This window comes from Myotis yumanensis, unplaced genomic scaffold, assembly GCF_028538775.1.
Source record: "Myotis yumanensis isolate MYYU_CA2020_CCGP unplaced genomic scaffold, mMyoYum1.0.hap1 SCAF_23, whole genome shotgun sequence".
NCBI classification, from domain to species: domain Eukaryota; kingdom Metazoa; phylum Chordata; class Mammalia; order Chiroptera; family Vespertilionidae; genus Myotis; species Myotis yumanensis.
Window position 1 is genome coordinate 3,765,293 of NW_027223774.1, and position 23,399 is coordinate 3,788,691.

Consider the following 23,399-nt stretch of genomic DNA (forward strand, 5'->3'; position numbering starts at 1 on the left):
ACTGATCATTATAATAAAAAGCTAATATGCAAATGGCCATCACACCATAATGCTGATCAGCCAGGACCTAAGGCTATGTGTTGCCTGGCTGGGGCAGGGGACCTGAGGCTGTGCCCCCCACCCCTGCACCAGGATGTGAGACTCCATGCCCCACCTGGTGGCACTTGATGGGAATGGGACCAGCCAGGTCTTGGTGTCACCCAATGGGGGTGGGGCCGGCCAGACATTTCCATTATAGAGAAAGGGCAAGTAGCAGTATTAAAATATTTCCTCTAATTAATTCCCTTTTAATGTGCACAAATTTTGTGCGCCGGGCTACTAGTGATGATGATGATGATGATGATGATGAGAATGGTTATAGTGATGATTAAAGTGATGGTGATGATGATAATAATGGTCATGAAGGGCATGATGATGATCATCATCATTATCATAGCTGGAAATCACTTTCCCTAAAATAGAAAATTCCCCAAATTGGCTGAAGCAATTTGTACACATGCCAGTAGTGTGTGAGATGCTACTTTCTCGATCCTCTCTCCAGCAGTCAATAGCAAAATGAAAACAAATAGGAACAACAAACAAACATGTGCTTATTGTCCTACAATTAACAATCTCATTTCATTGGCACCACAGCCACAAATGAGCCTTCATCACTACCAGCTTCACAGGAAGGCAAGAGAGGCTCCCGACAGGCTATCACTTGCATGAGGCCACGCAGGAGAGTGTGGATTCCAAGCGCTGATGTGGTGGGAGTTGCCACACGAGAAGCACCAGGTGAAGAGAAAGGAACCTGCAGAATCCAGACAGGGTCCTGGGGTGGCATTCTCAGCGTGCACCCTCCGGGCTGGATGTAAATATTAGTTCATTGATTTAGTTACTCAACCACATTACCTGAGTCTCTGCACTTAGAGCTCAAGGCACAGAGCAACTCACACCAGGGAATGCAGGTGTGATCAAGAAGACATGTGCAATACAGTGTGGGAACAAGCATGAGACAGAGTGGAGCTATGACAGAATCTCTTCATGTGGACGTAGCTTTGGGTCATTGAGATGGGGAATAAGAGCAGCCAAACAGGAGAGGGCCGTGCAAGGGCAAGGTTCATGGTGGAGGAGTCTCCCACAAGGAATATTCCCAGCCACTGTCACCGCCCCAGGCACTAACAATACTGTTTCATTTCCTTTAGGTCCTCAGCACAGAGTTCACACAGCTTGTGGCTCCAGCTTTCAGTACCTTCTTTGCCATCACAACCTTGCCTGTGTGGTTTGGGTCTCAGGTTGTGTCACAATTCCTGAGGAACGGGTGTGCTCCATCTTCAGTTTACCCCTGGGGACCTTCTCTCGCTGTGCCACGCCTGAAACACCAACACACCTAGCACCACCAGGATCAATCCAGACAGGCTCATGGCAATGAGATTCTCCACTGTGTAGTCTGGGCCCTGGGGCCCTGGGGACAATGGGAGAAAGTGGTCATGGAGGGTAAGGTGGGTCGCACTCAACACAGCACCCAGAACAGATGTGTAGCCCCCCCACCCCCGTCCATGGAACTTTCCAGTCCCCAAGGTAAACATGTGTGGTTACTTACCACTTGTGGAATTTGGGGTTTGCACTGATGGGGTGATATTAACAGGATCCCCTGAGAATTAAAAAACCAGAGAGGGTGAGGAGCTGAAACCGTAGACTATGCCCAGCATAGACTCAGGATCTACCTTATTATATCTCCCTACTCACAAACATTTCATACAAAGGTCTCGTATAGGTGAGGGGGCAACCTTAGCGTCTCTGATTTCCTCTCACTTAGACTTAGCTTTTGGGTCTTAAAAAAAGGGGGGCGGGTGTTAGGAAACACCCTGTGCCACAAGATTACAGTGAACATGTTCAAAAACAGTTGAAGTTTAGATTTTAGTTGGTCTCTTTTTGGTCTGGAGCACCAGCCCAAGCTAAACTTGACCTTCTGAAAATTAGTCTTTGATTCATACTCAGATGAAGGTCCTGGATTCATGGATGAGAGGTGGTTGTCCAGGGGATCCTGAGGGTCAGAAACAAATAGGAGTGGAAACCTGGGGCTGTACTAGTCTTTGCCCAACCTCACCAGTTCACCATTCTACTGAGTCTGCAGAGAGAACGTTCAACTGATTTTCTTTTATTTCATATATTCTTTCATTCACTCTCCAAATAGTTATGGACTATCTAGAAATAGATTTGTATATGGATGATTGTATACACATATACGTGTATTATGGATATTATACATGTATATTTACATAAGTTATATTTTATGTAAATAATACATGTATACTATACATACATATATGTATACACGATACATGCATGATATAATACAGAAAGACAGGGTCAGGGGTTCCTCACCTGAGACCAGGAGCTCCAGGGGCTCACTGGGGAGTGACAGCAGGAAGGGGGAGGAGCTGTGTGAGCTGTAGCACCTGTAGGTGCCCCCGTGGGCTGAGGTCACAGGGCTCATGGAGAACTCTGCCTGGTACTGCTGAGCTGGGTGCTCTGATCTCAGACACAGGGGGGGATCGGCTGCCCCCTCCTTGGATAGAAGGAATGTGGTCCTCGGGCTCTGTGACTGACACAGCAGGGTCACATTCTCTCCTGAGGCCACCCTGGGGCCTGGCTGCACCGAGAGGGAGGGTCTGTCAGGCAGTCGTCCTAGGGAGAGGGAGGGAGGGTGAGGGCTGCCTGCCCACCTTGTTCTGACCTGAGAGTCACCAGGCCTCTCTCTGAGGACCCTCCTCTCTGTCTGTCTCTGTTTCTCTGAGTCTCCCCTCTCCCCTCCCACCTCCTATCTCTCTCTCTGTCTCTCTCCCTCCCTGGAGCCTGCACCTTCATTTGGCCTCACCCCCTGAGAACCCTCCAGCAGGGCCTGTGCAGATTCTAGGTGCCTGGCTGAAAACCCTAGCTCCTCGCTTGCCACCAGGATGTCCAGGGGGTCACTGGGGGCCGACCACTCAGAGGAGAGCCTGTATCCACTGTAGCATCTGTACCGGCCCCCGTGGGAGCTGCTCACAGTGTCCAGAGGGAAGTGGGCCTGAGAGAGCCCAGCCTGGGGCTGCAGGACAAGGCTCTGGGGGAGGTCCCATCCCCCCTCCTTGGACAGAACGAATCTGTCGTAGCCGACATCAGAGTGACACTGGAGGGTCAGGCTCTGTCCAGAGGCCACGATGGGTCCCTGCTGGCTCAGGAGGGAGGGCTTCCCAGACTCACCTGGGGAGAACAGACGTGAATTGCAGGGGCTGCTCCTCTCATAAACCCCTTTCTCCCATCTTGGCTCCCAGGTCTCACTGTCTCTGTATGGGTGTCTCTGGCTCAAAAACCCTTGTGTCTCCTCTCCCAATTTTCCCCCTTGGGCTCCCCTCACAGCAAAGATGCCAACAATTTATCTGGTGCCTCAATCCATGGAAGAGACAACAGTGGGACTTACCTGAGACCAGGAGCTCCAGGGGGTCACTCCTCTCCGACCAGCCAGCAGGGCTGTGGTAGTGACAGGAATAGACCCCTGCATAATGCTGTGTCATGTGTGCGACTCGGAACTTGGCTTTGTCCCCGGGCCTCCGTGGGGATTTTCTCTCCCAGGGCTCTGGGCTCCTCTCTTTATCCAGACAAAACTCCTTGACCTCCATGGCCGCCTGACACCAGATGGTCACGGGGCTTCCCGCTGGGATCACAGAGCCTGGCTCCGCCCAGATGATGGGTTTGGGGAGGGTCCCAGGAAGGAAACCAGTGCCAGGGTCAGAAGACAGTTCCCAATAGCTCGGTGAAGGCCTGGGATGGGCCCCGGATGAGGGGGTCCATGTGGGGAGGGAAAGGGAGACGTCTGTAATAATTTCAACAACAAAGATAAATGTATTAAAAATAAATACATAAAAGTTTTATCATTTCAGCTCTTAAAAAAATAAAAGTACTAATGCTTTCAGCTCTAAAAAAAACAAAATGAAGACAGTCTCCCATCCCCAGTTCCTTGCTCTCAGCTTCAAAACTCAGAGATGTCCTCCATCCATGAACCCCAATCTGCTTTTCTCCATCCCCAGCTGCCTAACTTGTGGCCTTGAATCCCCTATAAGGAATGGGACCTGGGACCCCTAGGGATGGACTCACCTGCCTGCACTGGGGTCCTGAGGCCCACACTCAGCCCTGGAAGAGAGTCCCTGTGAGAGATTTGCCCTGAATCCTGAGCAGAATCCTTATCCTCATGCACCTCCTGAGTCCTGGGATCCTGATTGGCCAGGGTCTGGCTGTGGTGCAATCAGGACTTCCCCTCCCCACATCAGGGCTTCCCCTCCCTCTCCTCCCATCTCACCGAGGCAGAGCAGGGCCCTGAGGGTAGAGGTCATGGCGTCTCCTCTCTCTGCTCCTGGTTGTCCAGATGGAGGAGACCACAGGGCCATCAGGAGAGAGAGACACACGGGGTGTGGCCCCCCGGGAGGCTGGTCCGCCCCATCACGGGGCTGTCACATCAGCAGCCCCAGGAAAGGGAACAGCCCCTCCCGGGGAGCCTGGCTCTCATTTCCTCAGAGCTGAGGCCTGGGCGGGCAACAGGCCTCTGCAGACATTTCTGACCACGACTCAGGCCCCATTTCATCCACCAGCTTCTGCCTCACTGGCCTGAACTCCTCTTTGATCCAAGCATCCACCCTTATTCTTTGAGGATTTGCCATGTGCCTGGCCCGAGAATATACCACTGAACCACACAGATTCCAACTCTGAGCTTGCAAATCTCAGATTAGCCAAAATAGAGGAAAACTGTATCACCAGCTCCAAAAATGAGAGAGAGAGAGAGAGAGAGAGAGGGGGGGGGGGGGGAGGGAGAGAGAACAAGATGGAGAAAGAGAGTATTAGTTTCCTGTTGCTGCTATAACAAATACCCATATGTCTCATGGGTTAAAACAACACAGATTTGTCATCTTTCCGTTCAAGAGTCAGAATGGGATTCCTTGTCTTTCAACCTTCACAGGCTGCCCATATCCCAAGCCCCCGTATCCTCTTCCATCTTCAGAGCCAGCAGTCACATCCCTCTGTCCACTGCTCTCCATGGCGCACACATCTCCTCAGCACTGCTTGAGCTAGTTCTCCTCTACTCCCACAGCTGTGCTGTGTTGGTGTTTTCCTAGCTTTTCTTTGGTTTTTCCTTTTCCATATAGACTTTCGTGTCACCTGGTTTAGTTCTTGCTGTATTTGGGAACAGACGTGCATTTATCAATTAACCAGTGGAGAAATGATGTCTTTATGATGCTCAGTCATCGTGTCTAATGACCCGCCCCATCTCTTCACCAATATGAGTCCTTGTGCCGTTCAGGCATGTTTGAAAGTGTATATGTGTGTAAATTTGACCCCATTCTTATCCCATTTATTGCTTACAATTTTCCTTTTCGTAGTTGTTGACATTCAAGGTGAAGTTGGGACTTATTGGTGCATATAAAAGCTATTGGTTACTATAAATTAATTGTACATCAATTCCTTATTTGATCTTTTTTACTGTTGGGTGACTTTGATCATTGAGTCTCTAGAGTCAACTTCCCTTTTTGTCCCTCTGCTCTCACTTCTGGACACATTCCTCCTCCCCCACAGCCTGTGTTTGCTCAATTCCCCAAGATGTGCACATTCAAACTCTCCCTCGTATTCAAGGCCTTTAAAGAAATGCCTCATCCTGCCTTTCCCTCCCTATTTTCCATGCAATACCCCCACTAGAGGAGAACAGCTACCATACATGTGAGGGTGGGTTCTTGCATAGCCAAAAATTCACTCAAAAATGGCCACAGTCTATTCTAAGTCTTATAATACTCTCCACCTTTTTTCTTGACAACAGGCCTGGTTTCCTAATTCACAGAGACCAATGAAAGCTTTGTGAAAGTGCAGGAATTGAAAAGATGTGTCTAACTTGGATAACTTGTAATACTACACAATAATAATCCAAAGGTACAAATCAATAAGAATAAACTCTTCCTCCAGGGCAGAATTTCCAGAAGTTACTATGAGGAGCTACATTTTGTATAACATATAAAATGGCATGTTAGGTTAGGTGGTGCTTGGTTATGACCCTTTCTTTCCCTTGGGCCTCCAGAAAATTCTCACATGCTTCCTCCCACATCATAGCTTGCTTTGTCCACTCCAGGCCACAGGTACCTGGACTCTATGCTCTCCCTGAGTCTATGCAGAAGGTCCAGACAGGTAACCAATGCTCAATTCTTGTTCTGTCTCACTTACTCAGTCACCTCAGATGGCCCAGATGTGGTTTATCATTAGTGTTAACTACTATGATCATTAACTCTTTTTTTAAAAAAAATTTACTGAATTTATTGGGATTTGTTTCAATGGGCATTGCCTGGAATGATCTGGAACTGTGGTCTGCTGTAGGCAGCGATTAATCATGGTTCAGTTGTGTTCTCCTTCTAATTTCAGACTGAAGCAAAAGATGGGAGAGGAAAGAGGAAGCAGGGATTAAACTAAATGTAAAGATTGAACCATTTCACTCTGTGCCTATTTTATGTTGTGGCTATTTAATTAGGTTTATTACCACCATATCAACTCTGCCTTCAGTCACTCAGGAAATATGGGTGCCAAGCCACCAGAGGATAGCTGTAGTATTTACCAAGCCAGATAAGAGAAAACATGTATCCTAAAGTCTAAATGCCTCCACCCCTACACGAGTGACAGGAAAGGCATATTGTTGTTTGTCTTTCTAAGGTAAGAGTCAGAATTCCTCAAGCTGTGGCTCCTACTCCAAGAGAGGAGAGGGAGGATCAAGATTGATGATATGGGACCTTGACAGGATGTTGGAAGCCAAGAGCATTTTCTCTCTTTTGTCACTTCTCTTTTCTTCTCCTCCCCCTTCTTCCTCTCATCATCCTCCCCCTTCTTCCTCAACTCCTCCTCCTCCTCCTCTTCTTCCTCCTCCTTTTTCTTCTACTTCTTCTTTAACTTCATTTCTCCCCTCTCCTCTCTCACTCCCACCCCTTCCAGACACACACAGATAATTTATCTCCATAGTGGATATGCTTCTTTCTCCTTTTCTCAGCAGGAGGAGACTCATCAATGCCTCCCTCTACATCCCCATTTGTTTTCTCATATCATAATCTCATATGATATGAGAAACAGAACCCATTGGAAAGCCTCAGGAATTTCCTGAGATCTTTACATCAGGGGAGAGTTCACTTGGATTCAGAGAATAGTTCCCATTTTAAGGATTTAAGGTGCAGATATCCCAATTCCCAGCATGGCTTCAAAGGAGGTGTAAATGGCTTTGCCCCAGACACGCCCTCCAATCTCTCCATCTCTTTGCATGACCACCTTTCCCATGGCTTTGGACTCTGGACAGGATTCTGGAACTTAGCAACATGTCAAGTCACAAGTAGTTGGCTGAGAAGAACCCACCATCTTAGAAACATCAAGGTATCCCTTTTGCTCACCTCTGAATTTGAGGCAGTGAGCAGAGCTCTTCTCCTTTGAATATGGAGTTTTTCGCTTGAACCTGGCCCATCACCTGCATATGGGATTGTCTGAGCCTCTCAGTGCATCTCCAAGACCCTTCTTTTCATCCTCCCCAGATAACTCCACTCTCCAATCTCATTCCTCAACTTTATCCCGCACACTGAAGCCCAACTAAAATGTATGAAGTTTTCCACAATTGACATTTTTGCATCCATCTGAATCTTTGCATATACTGCTTCCCACCAGGTCTGTATTCTTCATCTACTGGGAAAATTCTGTGTCTTTGTCTTTGTGTTATAGTAGTCTTTTCAATATTTGCAAAACCTAAATATGCCTCTTTTATTTCTAATTTTTAAAAAGAGTTACTGAGACAAATGCCAGATGATTTCATTTATATGAGGAATCTTTTTTAAAAAAAAACACACAAAATAAACAAACAAGTAGAACAGAAACAGATGCATAGATACAGAGAACGTTTTGATGGTTGCCTGATGGAAGGGAGCTTATGGGTAGAAAAATTGAAGAGCCCTGGCTGGTGTGTTTCAGTGGATGGAACATCAGCCTGGGCACCAGAGGGTCGGGAGTTCATTTCCAGGTCAGGTGCAGATACCTGGGTTGCAGGTTCGATCCCCTGCACGATTGGGGCATTTTCAGGAGGCAACCAATCAATGTGTCTCTCTCATCTAAGTGTTTCTCTCTCTCTCTCTCTCTCTCTCTCTCTCTCTCTCTCTCTCTCTCTCTCTCTTTCTCTCTGTCTCCCATCCCTTCAACTCTTTGTAAAACTCAATGGAAAAAATATCCTCAGGTGAGGATTAATAAAACAAAAGAAAATGGAAGGGATTAAGAAGCACAAATTTGTAGTTACAAAATACTCAGGGGAATGTACAGTACAGCATAGAGATTATAGTCAGTAATATTGTAATAACTATGTATGATGTCAGATGGGTACTATATTTATCAGGGTGACCACTTTCTAAGTTATATAAATGTCAAATCACTGGGTTGTACTCCTGAAACTAAGGTAATATTGTACATCAACTGTGTTGGAAGATAAAAAAAAATATTCAACGTTTTAAAAATAAAGAGTTTCTGAACTTGGAAGGAAGAAAAGAGAGTTTTGCTTATCTCCAACATATATGTGTTTTTTATTTACTCCCAGCACAAGGAGATGGAAGTATTGATTAAAACATAGTGATAATGTGGGTGATGAGGATGATGAGGATGTCATGATAATGATCATAGTGTTGGTTATAATGATGATGATGATGAAGGCAATCATGATGACGGTCATGTGATGATGATGATAGTAGTGGTGGTGATGATGATGGTGAGGGCAATGATGATGTGGTGGTGGTAATGAAGATGATGGTGAGAATGGTGACATTGATGATAGTGGTAAGGGTGATGATGATGATGGTGATGTTGACGATGGTGAGAATAGTGATGATGATGGTGATGGAGATGGAGATGATGATGATGATGTTATTATAATAATGATGACAGTGTTGGTGATGATGATAATGATGATGAAGGTGATGAAGATGATGGTGATATTGATGATGGTGTTGAGGGTAATAAATTGGTGATGATGATGGTAATGATGATAATGATGGTAGTTGTGATGGTGATGGTAATGATAATGAGGGTGATAGTGATGATGATGATGTTGGTGATGGTGATGATGATGATGGTGATGGTAAGAATAATGATAATCATAAAAATAGTGATGGAGATGGTGATGTCGTGATAATGATGATAGTGTCGGTGATGATGAGGAGTAGGGCTGTGATAATGATGATGGTGATGGTGATAATGATGATAGTGATGATGACGATGATGGTGGTGATGATGGTTATGATAACAGTGATGTTGATGATGGAGAGGACGGTGGTGATGGTGATTATGGCATGATGATGATGTTGATGATAGTGATGATGACAATCATAGTGATGAAAAGGGTTATGGTGATGATGGTTATGGCTATGGTGACAATGATGGTGGTAATAGTGATGGTGGTGATGGAGAAGATCATGGTGATGAGTATGGTGATGATGGTGATGATGATGATGGTGACAGTTATGGTGATGACTATGATGATGATGGTGATGATTATAGTAATGATGGTGGTCATGGTGATGCTCATAATGGTTATAATGATGGTGATGATGATAATGATGCAATGATGATCATGAAGGTCATGATGATGATCATAACTGAAAATCACTCTCTCTAAAACAGAAAATTCCCCAAATTGGCAGAAAAAAATTGTACACTTGCAAATAGTGTGTGAGACACTACTTGCTCAATCCTCTCTCCAGCAGTTATTATCAAAAAGAAAACAAACAGCAACAACAAACAAACATGTGTTTATTGTCCTACAATTCACAATCTCATTTCATTAGCACCATAGCCACTAAGGAGCCATCATCGCTACCAGCTTCAAAGAAAGGCTAGAGAGGCTCACAGACGGGCTATCACTTGCCTGAGGCCATGCAGGAGAGTGTGGATTCCAAGCGCTGATGTGGTGGGAGTTGCCACACGAGAAGCACCAGGTGAAGAGAAAGGAACCTGCAGAATCCAGACAGGGTCCCGGGGTGGCATTCTCAGCGTGTACCCTCCGGGCTGGATATAAATATTAGTTCATTGATTTAGTTACTCAACCATGTTACCTGAGTCTCTGTGCTTAGAGCTCAAGGCACAGAGCAACTCACACCAGGGAATGCAGGTGTGATCAAGAAGACATGTGCAATACAGTGTAGGAACAAGCATGGGACAGAGTGGAGTTATGACATAATCTCTTCATGTGGACGTAGCTTTGGGTCATTGAGATGGGGAATAAGAGCAGCCAAACAGGAGAGGGCCATGCAAGGGCAAGGTTCATGGTGGAGGAGTCTCCCACAAGGAATATTCCCAGCCACTGTCACCGCCCCAGGCACTAACAATACTGTTTCATTTCCTTTAGGTCCTCAGCACAGAGTTCACACAGCTTGTGGCTCCAGCTTTCAGTACCTTCTTTGCCATCACAACCTTGCCTGTGTGGTTTGGGTCTCAGGTTGTGTCACAATTCCTGAGGAACGGGTGTGCTCCATCTTCAGTTTACCCCTGGGGACCTTCTCTCGCTGTGCCACGCCTGAAACACCAACACACCTAGCACCACCAGGATCAATCCAGACAGGCTCATGGCAATGAGATTCTCCACTGTGTAGTCTGGGACCTGGGGTCCTGGGGACAATGGGAGAAAGTGGTCATGGAGGGTAGGGCGGGTCACACTCAAATCAGCACTCAGAACAGATGTGTAGGTCCCCCATCCATGGAACTTCCCAGTCCCCAAGGTAAACATGTGTGGTTACTTACCACTTGTGGAATTTGGGGTCTGCACTGATGGGGTGATATTAACAGGATCCCCTGAGAATCAGAAAATCAGAGAGGGTGAATAGCAGAAAGCCTTTCAGCCCATCATGGACTCAGAATCTACCTTATTACACCTCCCTACTCACAAAGATGTTTTATCTACATTCACGATGATGCCTTGTACAACTATAGTTGAGGGGGGAACCCTAGTGTTTCTGATTTCCTCTCACTTAGACTTAGCTTTTGGGTCTTTAAAAAAAGGGGGGGTGGGATTTGGCCACACCCTATGCCACGAGCTTAGAGTGGACATGTTCAAAAACTGTTGAAGTTTAGCTTTTTCTTGGTCTCTTATCTGTCTGGAGCAATAGCCCAAGCTAAACTCGATCTCCTGAACATTGGAGTTCACCCTTAAGTGAAGGTCCTGGGTCCATGGATGAGAGGTGAGTGTCCAAGGGTTCCTGAGGGTCAGAAATAAACAGGAGTGGAAAGCTTGAGGCTTTACTAGTCTTTGCCCAACCTCAGCCAGTTCACCTTACTCCTGAGTCTGCAGTGATTTTCTTTTGTTATTTCATGCATTCATTCATTCTCCAAATAGTCATGGACTTTGCAGAAATAGATTTATGTATGGATGTATATACATATATGTGTTCCATGTATATTACATATGTATTTACATGTGATGTATTATATATTTATATATAAATATGTAATTAATATGTGTATAATGGACATATGTGTATACAATATATAGTACATGCATTATATAAAATATATAAATGTAAGGAGACATGTATAAAAACATATACATGGGTGTGTGTGCACATACCTACCTACATGTGTCTTGGTGAAAATGATAAAGTATAATTAATATTGTTAATTAAAATATGTAGCAGATAAGTTATATCTGTAAGGAGAAAAGTATACAATACAGTTAGGATTGCTCAAACACTTAAAAAATTATGAAAGGTGTTATAAGGACAGGGTCTATTTGAATAGGGCCACCAGCCAAGGTTTTATCTGGAGAAAAAATTTTAAATCGCAACCAGAAGGTTAAAAAGGAGTGAGCCATAGGAAGAAACTGTAAGTGTCCGTGTCCTCTGCCTAAGCTATTTCATTCTAAAAATTTAACCACGATGTAAGGGGTAGTCGTTTCCACCTACATCTGTGCTTTAGGTATGTATGGGGATATTCATTGAAGGGTGGTTTGAAATATAAAATGGTTGGAAACAAACAAAATACCAAATTTTAGGGTGTTAGATAAGGTGATAGCTTCAAGCACAGGAGTCCTATACAGCTACTGAAAAGTCTACAGTGGATTCATATGTACTGATACCAGATCATTCTTTAGCATGCATTAATTCATTTTTAAAATGTAGACCAGTTTATGTCTTGGCTGATGTTCTTCAGTGGTTGGAGAATTGACCCACACACCGAAGGGCTGGGGGTTCAATTCCAGGCTCTGGTTGGGGTGTATTAAGGAGGCAATCAATCTATGTGTCTCTCTCACATCAATGTGTGTCTCTCTCCCCCTCCTTCCCTTCCATTCTCTCTAAAAATCAATGTGCTTCTCTCACATCGATGTTTTTCTCTGTCTTTCCCTCACTCTTCCACTCTCTCTAGAAGATCAATGGGAAAATATCCTTGAGTGAGGATTAACCAAAAAAGAACAAGGAGGAAGAGAAGGAGGAGGAGGAGGAGGAGGAGGAGGAGGAGGAGGAGGAGGAGGAGGAGAAGGAGAAGGAGAAGGAGAAGGAGAAGGAGAAGGAGAAGGAGAAGGAGAAGGAGAAGGAGAAGGAGAAGGAGAAGGAGAAGGAGAAGGAGAAGGAGAAGGAGAAGGAGAAGGAGAAGAAGAGGAAATAGAAGAGGAAAAATAAAGAAAGACCTATTTGTCTTTTCTGATACTGATGCATCAGAATGAAAGCCCAGTCAGAGACAGTGGTGCCTGGACTCTGAAGAGGGCAGAGGAGGGAAAGACGGACAGATGTAGTTCATTGGGGGAGGTGGTCCAGACACCAGGATGGATGGAATGGGGTGGGAAGGAAGGAAGACACCATGGACAGCTCCTCACCTTCCACCTTGAGCTCCAAGGGGTTGCTGGGACGTGACAACTGAATGGGGGTGCCGCTGAGTGACCCGTAGCACCTGTAAGTGCCCCCATGGTCCAGGGTCACGGGACTCATGGGGAAGTTTGCCTGAAACACCCCGTCTTGGTACCGAGACTTGAGGTGCAGAGGAGGACCAATGTCCCCCTCCTTGAACAGGAGGAACGTATCAAACAGACTCCCAGTCTGACACCGCAGGGTCACATTCTCTCCTAGGTACACGGTGGAGCCCGGCTGGGCTGACAGAGCGGGAAGCGTGTCCTGAGGGAGTAAGGCTGGGAGAGACACGTCCACGGTGTTAGTGCAAACTCCTTCCTCGTTCCCCCTTCCCTGGACCTCAGCAGAGATGCCACTCAGGGCCTCCACTCAAGGGTGTTCCATTGCTCCTTCTGTTCCCATTGTTCTAAGATCTTCCCATCCCTCATCCCATCCCCCCTTCTTGTCTGTGCTCACCGCCCTCCATTGCCAACAAGATGCCAAGTCTGCTTGTGAGCTGGGGATGGGCACCTTACCTGTCACCTGGATGTCCACGGGGTCACTGGGGGCCGACCACTCAGAGGAGAGGTTGTATCCACCATAGCATATGTACCGGCCCCCGTGGGAGCCACTCACCGGGCCCAGGGAGATGTCCGCCTGAGAGAGCCCAGCCTGGGGCTGCCAGGCACGTTGCTGGTGGAGGTCATGTTCCCCCATTTTGAAGAGAGCGAATCTGTCATAGTTGACATCAGATTGACATCGTAGGGTCAGGGTGTCTCCAGGGGCCACCACCGGGCCTGGCAGGACCGAGAGGGACGGTTTCCTAGAATCACCTGGCAAAAAAGGTGGTCGTGTTTATAAGAGGGTTAGGCTCTCTGCACTCCCCTCTGCCCTCGGCCTCTCCATGGCAGAGTCTTCTGTGCCACCACCAGCTCCTAGAGCCTGAGACCAGACTCCTCCCCACCTGCCTGGAGACCCAGGGGATTCTGAGGGCAATGCCAAGACTTTCTCACCCAAGATCAGAAGCTCCACGAGGCCGCTCGAGGAAGACCACGCATGAGGAGAACCGGAGAAGACACCGTAGCACCTGTATGCCCACCAGTGAGTTGGTCTCACGGGGCCCACGGTAAAGAGGGCCTGGAACCACCCGTCTTCTCGGCGCTGTGAGTCCAGACGTTGGCAGTGGCCATGCCGCCCTTCGTCACACAGATAAAACCAGTCAAACCCCTGCCATGAGCCACACTGCAGGGTCACGCTCCCTCCGGAGGTCACGACGGGTCTTGGCAAGGTGGAGAGGGTGGGTGGGTCAAACATTCCTGGGAAAGAACAAGAGGGAACTGTTAAAAGAGGAGAGGGTGCTGCCCTAGCTCATAGGCCTGCGGACTGAAGGGTCCTGGATTTGATGTCTGTCAAGGGCACATGCCTGGGTTGCAGGCTCAATCCCCAGTAGGGGGTGTGCAGGAGGTAGCCGATCGATGATTCTCTCTCATCATTGATGTTTCGATCTCTCTCTCCCTTCTTCTCTGAAATTAAAAAAAAAGTATTTTTTTTTAAGAGGAGAGGGTACGTGAGGACATTATATTAAATGACATGGGCCAGTGACAGAAAGACAAATGCTGCATGATCCCACTGCTATGACGCCCCGAAAGAGTGAAACGCGCCCTAGCTGGTTTGGCTCAGTGGATAGAGCGTCAGCCTGCAGACTGAAGGGTCCTGAGTTTGATTTCGGTCAAGGGCACATGCTCGGGTTATGGGCTTGATCACCAGTAGGGGGTGTGCAGGAGGCAGCCCATCAATGATTCCCTCTCATCATTGATGTTTCTATCTCTCTCTCTCCCTTCCTCTCTGAAATCAATAAAAATATTTTTTTTAAAAACAAAACAGGAGTTCTCCCATGTCATTCCCTTCCTCCTGTCCTTCCCACACAGGCATGTATCTCATAAATGGCAAGGGACCCCCCAAGACTTGCAACCAGGGGAGCAGTGGGCAGTGGCAGCTCATCCCAGGCTAACAACCCCCTGAACCCTGAGGCCGCCTTTCTTTGACTTCCCAGTGAGCCAAGGCAGCCCAGCCTGGGCTTTCCGGTTGCTTCTTCTATGCCAGCGATTCTCAACCTGTGGGTCGCGACCCCTTTGGGGCTCGAACGACCCTTTCACAGGGGTTGCCTAAGACCATCGGAAAACACATATATAATTACATATTGTTTTTGTGATGAATCACTATGCTTTCATTATGCTCAATTTGTAACAATGAAATTGGGGGTCACCACAATATGAGGAACTGTATTAAAGGGTCTCGGCATTAGGAAGGTTGAGAACCACTTCAACCTTCAGGGATAGAATCTATGCCCTTCCCTGTTTCATTGTCCTAAGTGTGTGGTCAATAATTTTTCACTTGCTTTTCTAAAACAACAACAACGGAGGGAGAGGACCAGCGCCCCCACATGGTCCACCATGGGAAGAGTGGTCCCTCCCGGGCACCCCCCCTTCACCTGTGCCCCAGGAAGTGTCTGCTCACCTGTGACCACCAGGTCCAGGGGCTCGCTGGGAGCGGACGAGGCTCTTCGGCTCTCATACGTGCAGTGGTACCTCCCAGCGAGGCCTGGGGTCATGAGTGGGATGGGGAACTCGGCCTTGTCTCTGGGTCCCTGTGGGAACGCACTTCTCCAGGACCCTGGGGCCCACTTCTGGTGCAGGTGGTACCGGTCCGCCTTCCGAGACCCGTGACACCAGATGCTCACGGGCCTCCCCGCAGTGACGACAGTGCTCGGCGCCGCCCAGATGGTAGGTTTGGGCAGAGGCTCTAGAAGAGAGTCAGAAGTTGCGGCCCCCTTATGCTCCGTGCCTCAGTTTCCCCCCTCCACCAGCGATCAGCCTCCGGGCTCCTCACGTATGTGCCCTGTTCATCAGCTCAGAGTTCCACTCCTCCTTCCATCCCCCAGATGCCCCGGGACGGGTCCCACATTGTCCCCCGGGGAGGAGGCAGGACCTGGGATGCCAGGGGGTGGACTCACCTCTAGTCCTGTAGACCTTCCGGCCCAGACACAGCCCTGGAGGAGAGATCCCGGTGAGACCGCCAATTCCTGAGCAGAAGCCCCTTCCCCGAGCCTTCCAGCTCATGGGTTGTTTTGTTTTTAATCCTCACCCGAGGATATTTTTCCATTGATTTTTAGGGAGAGTGGGAGAGAGAGGGAAAGACAGAGAGAAACATCGATGTGAGAGAAACACATCGATTGGTTGCCTCCTGCATGAGTCCTGACCAGGGTCTGGGCCTGGGAGGAGCCTGCAACCAAGGTACCTGCCCTTGACAGGAATCGAACCCAGGACCCTTCGGTCCACAGGTCGATGCTTTATCCACTGAGCAACACCGGCTAGGGCCAGTTCATGGGATCTTTCAAGAGATGGCCTCCCCCGAGGGTGGTCATCCCTGTCCTCCCCAGAACTCACCAAGGCAGAGAAAGGCCGTAGAGGTGGCGGTCATGGCACCGCCTCCCACCGGACAAGGCTGTGCAGAGGGACAGAACCAGGCAGCCTGGCAGAGCAGACAGACCCACAGGATGTGGGCAGAGGGCGGCGTTCCCATGCCTGGGCTCGGAGGAGGGCGAGCGGCTCCCTCCCCGTGCGTGCGCCCGAGGGCTCCCGTGTCCCCCGCACACAATGGAGGGCAGACCCGTGGTGCTCTCTGCCCCGAGCTTGAGCCTGCCAGCCGTGACCTCTCCCTGGAGGGGACCAGGTTCCGGGTGCCGTTCCTGAGTCAGTGGGTGTGCCGGGTCATGAGTGGGATGGGAAACTTCCCACTTCTCACTTCCCACTTTCTCAGGAACTCCCTACATGGGAATGTCTTTCTTCCTGTCCGCCAGCCGTCTAGCCAATGTCTCTTTGAATCCTGGGATGTTTGCCTGGTGCGGGAGGTCCATCTGTGAACCAGACAGATGGGGTCAGAGTGCTGGCTGAGGTTGGGTCATCAGAAGGCAGATGGCCAGTAGCTCATTGCTCAATGCATTGCTTGTTCAAAAAAAAGAGAGAGAGAGATATACACAAAAATATAAAAATGTATGACAGCCTTGGCCAGTTGCTCAGTGGCTAAAGCGTTGGCCTGCGGACTGAGGAGTTGTGGGTTTGATTCCCCGTCAAGGGCACGTACCTGGATTGCAGGTAGTAGATCTCCACCAATTGATGTGCCTCTCTCTCATAGATGTCTCTCTCTCTCTCTCTCTCTCTCTCTCTCTCTCTCTTTCTCTCTCTCTCTCCTTCCCTCCATCCCTCCCTCACTCCCTCCCTTCCACCTTCCCTTTCCCCCTTCCACCCTCTCTAAAAATCAATGGAAAAAAATATCCTCAGATGAGCAGTAACAAAAAAATGGATGGAAGTAAGAGCTGTATATTACAAAAGATAAATGATTCCCTCCCATCGTTGATGTTTCTATCTCTCTCTCCCTCTCCCTTCCTCTCTGAAATCCATAAAGATATATTTTATAAAAAATAAAAAAATAGTAAAATGGATTGTGAAGATACCACACAAGCCTGCAAATGTAGTAAAAACAAAACAAAAAAACACATTGAATTCTACACCTTGAAATGGGTGAATTGTATGAGATGGGAACTATGCCTCAATAACGCCATGACCAAAACAACAATGCGATACCATCTCAAACCTGTCAGAATGGCTATCATCAACAATCAACAAACAACAAGTGTTGGAGAGGATGTGGAGAAAAAGGAACCCTTCTGCACTGCTGGTGGGAATGCAGACTGGTGCGGCCACTGTGGAGAACAGTATGGAGTTTCCTCAAAAAACTAAAAATGGAACTCCCATTTGACCCAGTGAGCCCACTTCTAGGAATATATCCCAAGAAACCAGAAACACCAATCAGAAAGGATATATGCTCCCCTATGTTCATAGCAGCACAATTCACCATAGCTAAGATTTGGAAACAGCCTAAGTGCCCATCAGCAGATGAGTGGATTAAAAAACTGTGGTACATCTACACCAGTGGTTCTCAACCTTCCTAATGCCGAGACCCTTTAATACAGTTCCTCATGTTGTGGTGACCCCCAATTTCACTGTTACAAATTGAACATAATGAAAGCATAGTGATTCATCACAAAAACAATATGTAATTATGTATGTGTTTTCCGATGGTCTTAGGCAACCCCTGTGAAAGGGTCGTTCGATCCCCAAAGGGGTCGCGGCCCACAGGTTGAGAACCTCTGATCTACACAATAGAAGAAGGAACTTTTACCATTTGCAACAGCATGGAGGGACCTGGAAAGGATCGTGGCTAAGTGAAATAAGCCAGGCAGTGAGAGATCAATATCACATGATCTCACTCATAGGTGGGATATAATGATCAATATAATTGGATGAACAAGAATAGATCCAGAGACAAATGGAAGGGGAGGGAGGGGATTAGAAAGCAACCAAAGGACTTGCGTGCATGCATATTAGCATCACCAAAGACACAGACACTGGGGCGGTGGGGGCTTGCCCGGGGTGGGAATGGCGGGTCAATTGGGGGAGAAGGAGACATATGTAAAACTTTAGACAAAAAAGAAAGAAAGGAAGGTCATGTGGGGACACAGGGAGAAGGCAGCTGTTTATAAGCCAGGAGGAGAGCTCTCGCCAGAAACTAAAATTCTCACTGACACCTCGAACTTGAACTTCTAGCCTCCAGAACTGTCAGAAAATAAATGTTTGTTGTTGAAAAAAATAAAATAAAATACAGCCCTGACCAAGGACACAATGTGAGGCAAATGAGGAGATACTAACCCCCAGTTCACAGCAAGTTCTTGCAGAGGATGTACAATCATATAACCAGATGCTCAATCCAGTCATAAGACAAGCCAGCCTAGCCAAAGCCGCAGGGAGAACCTGTGTGCTACCTATCAGATCAGAGTGCCTCTGATTGTGGCCACAAAGGCCGCCGGGGAGGATGTGGGGAAGCAATCGCTCGTGTCACACGTGGCAGGAAGGACCGACAGGAGAAGGGTGACGGTTTCGCCCAGCCCTCTAAGTTGCATAATGAGTCAACTTTCTCTCTCGAGGAATCCACCTTGACGACATCTGACCACAAAGGCGAAATGACATCTACCCCGGCGTTTGGGGCCAGAGCTCTATTTTTAAGACAGTGTGGGAGGTGACATCAGAGGAACGGCAGCGTGAGAGAGTCCCTTCGTCCCTCCCCTAGAAGTTACAACCATCTGTACGGCCATATCTCAACAACGGACTCCCCGCTCAGCACACAGATATGCCTGAGAGACCCACACGTTGACACACCTAAAGGTGAGCGAGTGGGCTGGGAAAGTGTGGCTCAGTGGTTGGGCGTCGTGGACCCATGAACCAAGAGGTCAAGGTGTGATTGCAGGTCAGGGCACATGCCCGGGTTGCAGGCTCGATCCCCAGTAGGGAGCAGGCAGGAGGCAGCCGGTCAATGAATCTCTCTCATTACTGATGTTTCTCTCCCTCTCTCCCTTCCTATCTAAAATCAATCAAAATATTTTTTAATTGAAAAATAAAGGTGGGACCCTAACCGGTTTGGCTCAATGCAATAGAGCTTTGGCTTGCGGACTGAAGGGTTCTGGATTCGATTCCCATCAAGGGCACATGCTCTGGTTTTGGGCTCCATCCCCAGTGAAGGACATGCAGAAGACGGCCAATCAATGATTCTCTCTCATCATTGATGTTTCTCTTTCTCCCTCTCCCTTCCTCTCTGAAATCAATCAAAATATTTTTAATACAAAAATAAATAAAGGTGGGCGAGTGGATCAAAAGGGGGAGGTGAAAAGGGAGTGGGGGCATCCCAGCCAGCCAGAAAAGGATCCCGGCAGCGGGGAGGGCATGCGAGGCTCCGCCCAGGGGTGGGTGGGGGGAGGAATCTGGTTGTTGCTGACACCCCTTCAGCTGAGCCCAGAGACCTGGACAGGAGCACAGCAGGAGAGAGCGTCTGTGGCAACTCAGTGGAAAAAAAAGCCACACAGCCTGGCCACCTCCCCTTAGCCTCCCAGCGCTCACCTCCCTGCGCCCTGATGTGGGCTGTGGCTCCCATGCACTCCGTGCCCAAGAACACGCGCCCAGCAGCTAATACGTCAGGATCACATCTCTCCCCCGGGCAAAGGGTACACTCTGCCACCGGAGCACAGGGGGCACCGGGCAGAGGGCCAAGGCCAGCATTATCCCTGCCTAAACCAGCAAAGAACCTGGAGGAATTCACCCCCACCCGAGGGAGACAGCGCTGCGAGCTCTCAGAGCTTAAAAAAAAAAAAAAAAATCACCTTGTGATCCAGCGCCACCTACTGGAACAAAATAGAAAGACATCTTCAAGTTGATGGGCTAGAGAAGCGCCACCCATACATGGATGCCCAGAGAAGAAATGACATCAAATACTACCCTCAGCAACCAAGGTAGTGAGGCAGCTCGAAAAGACAATGAAAAATTCCCAGAAAACAAACTGAAAGACATGGAAATCGGTGACACAAATGACAGAGAAGTCAAGGCTGCGGTTCTGAAAAATACTCAAGGAGATGTGAGAACATACGGACAGGCAATTCAGCTAGCGAGCTCGGAGAACAATGGACAACATGAGTGCTTCACCAGAGACACTGAAACTTTTAAAAAGATCCGAGCAGCCCTGGCCGGTTTGGCTCAGTGGTTGGAGCATCGGCCTGAGGACTGAAGGGCCGGAGGTGGGGGAGGGGGAAAGTTGTTTTTTGTTTTTAGCATTTTGGGTAACCCTCACCTGAGGATATTTTTCCATTGATTTTTCTTGAGAGAGTGGAAGAGAGAGGGAAAGACAGAGAGAAACATCGATGTGAGAGAAACACATCGATTGGTTGCCTCCTGCACCCGTCCCAACCAGGGCCCTAGCCGGGGAGGAGCCTGCAACCGAGGCATGTGCCCTTGACCAGAATGGAACCTGGGGCCCTTTAGTCTGCAGGCCAGTGCTCTATCCACTGAGCCAAACCGACTGGCTTATTTTGCTTAGCATAACAATCTTCAGGTTCCTCGGTGCTGTCTCAGATGGCAAGGTTTCCTTCTGTTTCACAGCTGCATAGTATTTTTTAAATTTTTTTTTATTGATTTCAGAGAGGAAGGGAGAGGGAGAGAGAGATAGAAACATCAATGATGAAAGAATCATTGGCCGGCTGCCTCCTGCACGTCCTCTACTGGGGCTCGAGCCCGCAACCCCATGCATGTGCCCTTGGCCAGAATCAAACCCAGGACCCTTTAGTCTGCAGGTCGATGCTCTATCCACTGAGCCAAACTGGCTAGGGCCACATAGTATTTTGTATCCACTCTTCTATTGATGGGCACATGGGCTGTTTCCAGATCTTGGCTTTTGTAAATGACGCTGCTATGAACACTGGGGTGCATATGGTATACTCCTTCAGATGGATGTTCCAGGATTCTTAGGATATATTCCCAGAAGTGAGATGGCTGGGTCCAACGATAGTTCCATTTTGTGTGTGTGTCTTTCATTTTGTTTTGTTTTTTAATATTTTTTATTGATTTTTTTTTACAGAGAGGAAGGGAGAGGGATAAAGAGTTAGAAACATCGCTGAGAGAGAAACATCGATCAGCTGCCTCCTGCACACCCCCTACTGGGGATGTGCCACAACCAAGGTGCATGCCCTTGACCGGAATCGAACCTGGGACCCTTCAGTCCGCAGGCTGACACTCTATCCACTGAGCCAAACCAGTCAGGGCTTGTTTTGTGGTTTTGGTTTTTTTTTTTTTAGGAAACTCCATACTGTTTTCCACAGCGGCTGCACCCAGCCTGCACTCCCATCGACATGTGCTGGCGAGGATGTGGAAAAAAAGGGAACCCTCACTGCACGGGACAGTACACTCTTCAATGGTAAACACTATGATTTGCAAACTTCCCTGCAATCAGGGCAGGGGGGGAGGGGGCGGGTAGTGATGTAATGTTTGTAAAGCAGGCGGGGCTGCACACTCATAGCGAATGCACAGCAGACGACGTTGTGACCAAGCCCAGCCCAGGCTGCTCTCACTTTCGCTTCCTGTCTGCCTGGCCCCGTGCTGAGTAGATAAGAAATGGCCTTCTCTGGATGGCAGCGCTCTGTGGACACACTGGCCCTCATCCAAGCGTTGAGCTTCCCTGCCTCCTGCAACGTTCGGGCTCCTTCTCTGGGTGACTCCAGCAACTCTGGACCTGTCTCTAGACACCATCCCGAATTCTTTTTTTAAAATATATTTTTACTAGAGGCCCGGTGCACAAAATTCGTACACAGGGGTTGGGGGGAAGGTTGTCCCTCAGCCCGGCCTGCACCCTCTCCAATCTGGGAACCCTCGGGGCATGTCTGACTGCCAGGGATGCAGTCGGACATCCCTCTCGCAATCTGGGACCACTGCCTGCCTGCCTGATCACCCCTAACCACTCTGCCTGCCTGCCTGCTTGATCACCCCTAACTGCTTCTGGTAACCCCTAACTGCCCTCTCCTGCCTGCCTGATCACCCCTAACTGCTCCTGGTCACCCTTAACTGCCCTCCCCTGCAGGCCTGGTCGCCCCTAACTGCCCTCCCCTGAAGGCCTGATTGCCCCAACTGCCCTCCCCTGAAGGCCTGGTCGCCCCTAACTGCCCTCCCCTGCCTGCCTGGTCTCCCCTAACCTCCTCTGCCTCAGCCCTGCCACTATGGCTTTGTCCGGAAGGATGTCAGAATGGATGTCCAGAGCATGCCTGGTCTAATTAGCACATTACCCTTTTATTAGTATAGATTGTTGATAGTATTATAGATATCTCCCATTTTCTCCCTGTTTCCCCCTCTCCTCCAGCCCCGCCCCAGGTCTTCACCATCCTATTGCTGTGCCCACGGGCTGTACATATAAGTATATAAGTTCTTTGGTTTATCTCTTCTTGTCCCCCCAACCCCACATCGAGGTAGGTCAGTCTGTTCCATGCCTCCGAGCTTCAGGTCTTGTTTTGTTGGTCAATTCATTTTGCTCATTAGATTCCACAGGTAAGTGAGGTCATGTGATATTTGTCTTCCTCGGTTTGGCTTATTTCACTTAGCATCGTATTTTCCAGGCCCATCGATGCTGCCCCAAAGCGTAAGAGATCCCTCTTTTTTACAGCTGCGTAGTATTCCGTGGTGTAAATGTCCCACAGCTTTTTTATCCGTTCATCTAATGATGGATACCTGGGTTGTTTCCAAATCTTAGCTATAGTAAATAAGGCTGCTATGAACATATGGGGTGCATATATTCTTTCTGGTTGGTGTTTGGGGATCACCTTCCCTAATTCGAGCATCAGGACCCATCCCTAGGAGGGGGGCTGGGGGGGGAGGGGGTCCTGCGGCTGCTGTCCGTGGTGCTGACTGTGATTGATCTGTGGTTGTCTGGTTTCAGCACCATGGTCAGAGTCTATGGCACTTCTGCATTTGCTGAGCCCTTGTCATTGGTCCGCTATATGGCCTCTATGCAGGAGTCAAATCCTATATAATAAAGAGGTAATATGCAAATTAACCGTCAAGCCCTCACACAAGATGGCCGCCCCGTGTGGTCACAAGA

At 48.4% G+C, this 23,399-nt stretch overlaps 1 protein-coding gene across 1 annotated transcript; it reads right to left on the reverse strand.

Annotated features, from left to right (window-relative positions):
- Positions 1 to 955: 955 nt before the first annotated feature.
- On the reverse strand, positions 956 to 16,355 carry LOC139000269 (leukocyte immunoglobulin-like receptor subfamily B member 3-like). Its single transcript, XM_070402521.1, has 16 exons — positions 16,322 to 16,355; positions 15,889 to 15,924; positions 15,393 to 15,677; positions 13,889 to 14,191; positions 13,412 to 13,708; positions 12,866 to 13,174; positions 10,801 to 10,851; positions 10,547 to 10,668; positions 9,354 to 9,673; positions 7,425 to 7,486; positions 4,319 to 4,372; positions 4,113 to 4,152; positions 3,443 to 3,723; positions 2,929 to 3,225; positions 2,368 to 2,670; positions 956 to 1,444 (listed from the first exon to the last, which is right to left on the reverse strand). The coding sequence occupies exons 1-16, from the start codon at positions 16,353 to 16,355 to the stop codon at positions 1,314 to 1,316; spliced, it is 2,925 nt and encodes a 974-aa protein (XP_070258622.1). The 3' UTR covers positions 956 to 1,313.
- Positions 16,356 to 23,399: the final 7,044 nt, after the last annotated feature.

What these genes read in the sequence shown, in the direction of transcription:
- LOC139000269 (XM_070402521.1), bottom strand. Translation starts at nt 16,355, where the DNA reads ATGACCGCCACCTCTACGGCCTTTCTCTGCCTTG. An exon ending in TACGGCCTTTCTCTGCCTTG is followed by an intron (nt 15,925 to 16,321) that starts GTGAGTTCTGGG and finishes TCTCTCCTCCAG; the next exon opens with GGCTGTGTCTGGGCCGGAAG. An exon ending in ATCATCAACATCATCATCAT is followed by an intron (nt 7,487 to 9,353) that starts GCCATAATCACC and finishes GTGATGGGCCAG; the next exon opens with GTTCAAGCGAAAAACTCCAT.